Source organism: Carlito syrichta, unplaced genomic scaffold, assembly GCF_000164805.1.
Source record: "Carlito syrichta isolate Samal-C Ts95f unplaced genomic scaffold, Tarsius_syrichta-2.0.1 Scaffold302062, whole genome shotgun sequence".
Taxonomy (NCBI): domain Eukaryota; kingdom Metazoa; phylum Chordata; class Mammalia; order Primates; family Tarsiidae; genus Carlito; species Carlito syrichta.
Window position 1 is genome coordinate 223,097 of NW_007246158.1, and position 5,749 is coordinate 228,845.

Below are 5,749 nucleotides of genomic sequence, written 5' to 3' on the forward strand. Positions count from 1 at the left end.
CAGCGAACCGCGGCCCGGCCGGGCTCCCTGCAGGCCACGCGCGCCGCCTTGGCCCTGGTGCCTGGGCGTGGGGGCGGGAAAGCCCAAACCAGACCCGTGGGATCCCGGCAGCAGCTAGGGAAGGCCATCCCGCGGCCCTTTCCTGTGTGTTTTTTCTGGACGCGGGATTAAAAAAATTAACACCAATTTGCACGTGACGTTGATTGACCTTTTTTTTTTTACGCTTCTATTTAGTGTGCTTTATTTCCCCGATTTCTGAAGTAGATGTTGAATGTGGAGGTGACATATATCCATTCTAGAATGAAAGCTTCGCTAGCATAGCGGTTTCTGTCGGTTTTGTTCACTGCTGTTTCCAAAATACCTGGAACAATTTCTGGTATGTAATAAGTGTTCAACAAAGATTTGTAAAAGGAATTAATGATCTACAAGTTAGGAATGTAAAGTGTTTTTCTTTGTGTGGGCCTATATTTATAATAAAATAAATTATATTCTATTATATGTATAATAAGATAAATGATTATAATAACTAAATAATTATAATTAAGAAAAATAGGTATATGTTAATACCTCTAATTTAAAGTATTTGATATCTTCATCCTTTCTCATATTTATTCTCATAATTCCTATGTTGTTATATCTAGAGGAGAAAGAAGAGTAACACCATCTTTAAAATCACTCAGCTACCATTAATAACCAACCCTTATTTCATCTTACTAAGTTAGTAGATATAAAGCAGTTGACGTTAACTCTAGGAGATAGGCATTCTTATTATCCCTGTATTACAGGTTAACAAATGGAGCATTGGGGTTAAGAAATTTCACCAGTGATTATGCAGTTAGGAAAGCATCAGACTTGGGATTTGAACCTCTGTCTGAAACATTCATGCTCTTAACTACCATGCATATGGTATTTAACTCATTTTAACTTCTTTCCATGCACATTTTAGCCATTTATGTAATGAGTATTGTTTTGGATGGATTGTGTTTCCCCAAATGTATGCGTTCAACTCCTAACCCCAATGTTTCTGTATTTGGAGACAGGGCCTTTACAGAAGTAATTAGTGTTAAATGAAGTCATAAGGGTGGAGCCCTGATCCAGACTGTTGTCCTTATGAAAGACGTTAGTGATGGCACAAGAAGTGAAGGTCATGTGCCTGAAGGCACAGCAGTCTGCAATTCAAGAAGAGAAGCCTCAAGAGAAACCAACAACCCTGCTAACACCTTGTTCTTGGACTTTCAGTCTCTAAAACCATGAACAAATAAATTTTTGCTTTTTAATACATCCTGTCTGTGATATTCTATAAAGGTAACCCTAGAAAACTAATAGAGACAAGGGTTAGGAATAGATAAATCTTCTGATTCTAGCTTATGTAGCCTTTTATCTAAACCATTTTTGACCTTGAGTTATTCTTTCTTATATTGCACTTATTACCCACAGCACTTAGCAAAATGACTAGCACACAACAGATGCTTATTAAATGCTCTGTTCTCAAAATTAAGACAATAACAGAAGCAGAAGGGGAGGAGGAGGCCAAACTTATTGGAGTCTTATTTTCCTGTCCCAAACCGGAACAATTGTTTCTAACAATATTGTTTCAAAAACTGCAAACATTTCTAAGTGAATAGTACCAAGTTTGGGGGTCACTGCCTGGAAGATAGGTGAACTGGCTTATTTTACATTGACTCATTTCAGGGATTTACATGAGATAGTGGTCCCCCCCTTGCTCTCACTGCACAATGGTAATATGACCTTGAGATGATGGGGGAGAGAGCAGATCACAACCCATTGAGGTTGTAAGAATCAGTGATCTTGTTCAGGGCAAAGAACTCATCATGGTTTTACTGCTCCCAACAAGCAATCTGTTTGGCAAACCCTAATTAGTTTTGTGACAGGCACCAGGAAAAGAAAAAGGAGGATCAAGTTGTTTTGTTTTTGGAATCTGTCACAAATGACATGTGAGCCTCCCAAAGATACAATTTCTTAGTTCCAATAATGATACAAAATGGCAATTAAGAAAACCTTGTAAGAAAAAAGGACAATACACTGCGGATCCAAATATGCCTGGGTTCCAATTTCTGCTCTACTTTCTGAGATTAAATCACTTGAGCTTATGTTATCAAGGTCACTAATTTTTCGGTTAATGCATCTGGTAAATTGGAAACACAATATCTACCTGAGAGGTTTATTAAAATACTGACCATTAATGCTTTAAAATTATTGATTCACTGCCCAAATCATGAATAGTAGTTATTTTTACTAATAGGCATAGGGGACTCTGCCTTTAAACATATATGTTGGTGTGCCTTTTTTGTTAAAAGTAACTGAAAATGAAGATACATTTATTAAATGTGTTTTTTTATGTTAGACATTTTTAAAAAGATGTTTAAGGTATTTGGTGGACATGAATTACATAAATATTTTATAAATCATCAACTACTTTAATTTAGATGGAGTGGGAGTATACATGGTGGTAGAGAAACCTTAAAGTCAAACAGTGAAGAGCTATTGACAAACATAAATCAGAAGACAAAATTTCCTTGAAATCATAAACTGCTAGAAAAAAATTTCATATTTCTAAGGTCTGATTTATGTGCATCATTTATTTAAGACCTGCATAAGTGTAAATTTTGTTGTTGTTGTTGATTAGTTTTTGAAAAATGCATCAAGTAAGCAATTATATGAAATTTTTGGCAGTTTTGTTTTCATATGTATGAAGGAGGTACACCTTTCTTAGTGATGAAGAAATAAACCATGTAGATGCTTTTTTCTTCTATGAACAATAAGATCAGTAAAAAATTACCTTTTGTATTGTATCTAAGGGGATGGTGCTAAGGGGAAGTGGCTAATAATAGCCCAGTTGTTGAACAGGTTACTGCCTCCTGCCAGGGCAAAAACATAACAAAATAGAAAGTAATATGACCTGCACACAAATCAAGTCTTCAGACAGAAAAGGGTAGCATGTGATCAGAGGTAAGTTGCGGAGATAAATAGATTGGCATATGGAATGTTCTTTCATTTCACCCCTGGAGGACACTTTATTGGATTACCCTATTAGTGGATTCAGTAGCATATATAATAAAGAACAATTTCTAATTTCTTATTACAAACATAGCTTTTTTTTCATAGCATCAACAGCTGAATCTCTAGGCAATTACATAGATAGTATTTCAGTTTTCACTTGTAGGTAAAGAGAAATGCATCCTTAGAGAAAATCCAGTGCTGTGTTTTTACATTGGAAGATTTACAATTTTTATCTGGACAACTGTGACATATTCAGTTTATTGAGACATAGTTTGAATTTTAGCCCTGAAAATGATGTGCAGAAATCAATCATGTTAATCTGAGCAGAGATTTGACTACTATCCACCATCCACATGCCAACATAGCTCTCTTATAGCCATCATATATGTAATAAGTATGCAATGGTAAAAACGTTCTACATGAAAAAAAGATAAAGAAAAACATTAATTCTAGCAATCAAAATTTCTAAAAATCAAGAAAATTATATCAAGTTATTAACCAGAAAAGATAAAGGACTTAAGTAATTTAAAGAGTGAAATGTTCCACCTGGACATGACTGAGATTAGCTCTAAATGGAGATGTTGTGTGTGTATGTGGAGGTTTATGATAGTGTTTTATTGAATGTTTCAACCAGAATTTATTTTAATAACTTTTAAACTATCTTTAGCCCTTTATTCACCCATTAAGTGATTGCTTAATTTTTCAGTTATACTTAATTGCATTTCATCAAGGAAAGTCATATACTATAGTGATATTCACAGATCTGAAGATCCTTAGGCTAAGGACATAGCTCTCAAATATCAATTATCTACAATTTGAAAGATGATTAGCAAATGGATGGAAGATCTATATTCATTGTGCTAAGTGAGACAAGCTTTATCTGTACGTGGTAGCATTTCTTTCTTCTCATATTACTTCAGAATAATATTTGTGGGCAAGCTAGAACAAGTAGTTGAAGCTTTTGTTGGTTACTGACAGGTCATTGTAAAGACAGGGAGAATCAGTATCTCACAATATATCCTCTTGTGCCTTGCTGCATTGGCTGGGAAGCTCTGCTCATGGTAACTAATTTGGCCAAACTGGAATCAAATAGTCTTAGTACTACTATGAAAATACATATAAAACAATTTCATTTACTTTGCATTGCCTCAAAGCAAAAGAAATACAGTTCTCACCCCCTCACTTTACCTCAAATGCATTAAAAAATAATTAAAATAGTTATGAGTAATGTACATTAGAGATGTGCTAGTTCAACTATAATTTGAAATAAAATAAATTTCTGCTTCAGGAGTATCTGTATTTCCACAAAGTAGGCTTTAGTGCCTTCATTGATTATAAAATCCCTCTCAGGGATTTTTGATGGCCAGATTAGTGGATAGATTACTGAAAAGGCATTAAGGATCTGAAAGGTAAATTGACACTGACTGTGCATCCAACTTTATCCTAAAACTAATACAAATAAAAAAGTCACTGCCTGGTTTAAAAAAAAAAGCTTCATTAAGAGTGTAATAAAAAAAAAATATGGCAACTGGGACCTAGGACCTACTTCCTCCTAGCTCTAAAATTATCAGAGAAACTGAAATAATGTAACTTTTTTCATGAAGAGAAGGCAAATATATTTAAATACAAAATGTATCTTGTACATTTTACATTTACATTTTGTACATTTTCTACAGTGAACCTATAACTTCATATTTTTGTAGTCTATAAAATCTATGAAGTATTTGTTGTTGTTGTTGTTGTTCTTGTTGTTTTGAGTTGGAGTCTCTGTTGCCCAGACGGGAGTGCAGTGGCCACTCCCGGCCACCGCAGCCTCGACCTGCTGGGCTCCGACGATCCTTCCGCCTCAGCCTTCCAAGTCGCTGGAACTACAGGCGCGCGCTACTACACCCGGCTGATTTTTTAATTTATTGTAGAGATGAGGTCTCACTGCCCAGGCGGGGCTCGAACCCGCGGGTTCAGGACATCCACTCACCTCAGCCTCCCACAGGCGTGGGATTACAGCTGAGCCCGGCTAAAATCTATGAGGTATTAACTGAATTATTACAAACTCAATAATTTGTGGCAAAGTTACTTAATTTACAAAACACAACAAATAAAACAATCTTTTTTGTTTGTTTGTTTTTGTTTTTTTTTTTGAGTTGGAGTCTCACTGTCGCCCAGACTGGAGTGCAGTGGCCGCTCCCGGCCACCGCAGCCTCGACCTGCTGGGCTTCGGCGATCCTTCCGCCTCAGCCTTCCAAGTAGCCGGAATTACAGGCATGTGCTACCACGCCCAGCTGATTTTTTGATTTATTGTAGAGATGAGGTCTCGCTGCCCAGGCGGGTCTCGAACCCGCGGGCTCAGGCAATCCACTCACCTCAGCCTCCCAAAGGCGCGGGATTACAGGCTGAGCCACCGAGCCCGGCTGGTGTGACTTCTGAGGCCAGTTTCTCTCTCTGTCTGTCTCTCTCTCCAACTCTCCATCCCAAGACTCAGTCTTGGAACCTAGCCATGCTGTGAAGACAAGAAACAAACCACATAGAGAGACCACATGTAGGTAGGCAGACCAGTTGACAGTCTCAGGTCTCAGCCTATCACCTCTACAACCATTATTAAAACCAAAACATGTGAGAGTGCCTTCATAGGATTTCAGGCCCAGCCTTATAGCCTGACACTGAGTAGAGCAGAAATGAGTTATCCTCATCCAGGCCTGCCCTGCCCAACCCAAACTGCAGATTCAGAGGC

The 5,749-nt window shown here is 37.4% G+C and overlaps 1 protein-coding gene and 1 long non-coding RNA gene across 2 annotated transcripts in view; one reads left to right on the plus strand and one right to left on the minus strand.

Annotated features, from left to right (window-relative positions):
- GMNC (geminin coiled-coil domain containing) overlaps window positions 1–128 on the minus strand; it is an 8,483-nt gene extending 8,355 nt beyond the window's left edge. Inside the window, exon 1 of the mRNA XM_008055984.2 lies at window positions 9–128. Coding sequence (XP_008054175.1) covers window positions 9–128 — 120 coding nt within the window. The remainder of the gene's footprint in view (window positions 1–8) is intronic.
- A 61-nt stretch (window positions 129–189) lies between these two features.
- LOC110595455 lies at window positions 190–1,279 on the plus strand. The gene is made up of 2 exons (XR_002481854.1): window positions 190–376; window positions 1,041–1,279. It is a non-coding gene; the product is annotated as an uncharacterized LOC110595455 (long non-coding RNA).
- The last annotated feature ends 4,470 nt before the right edge of the window (window positions 1,280–5,749 follow it).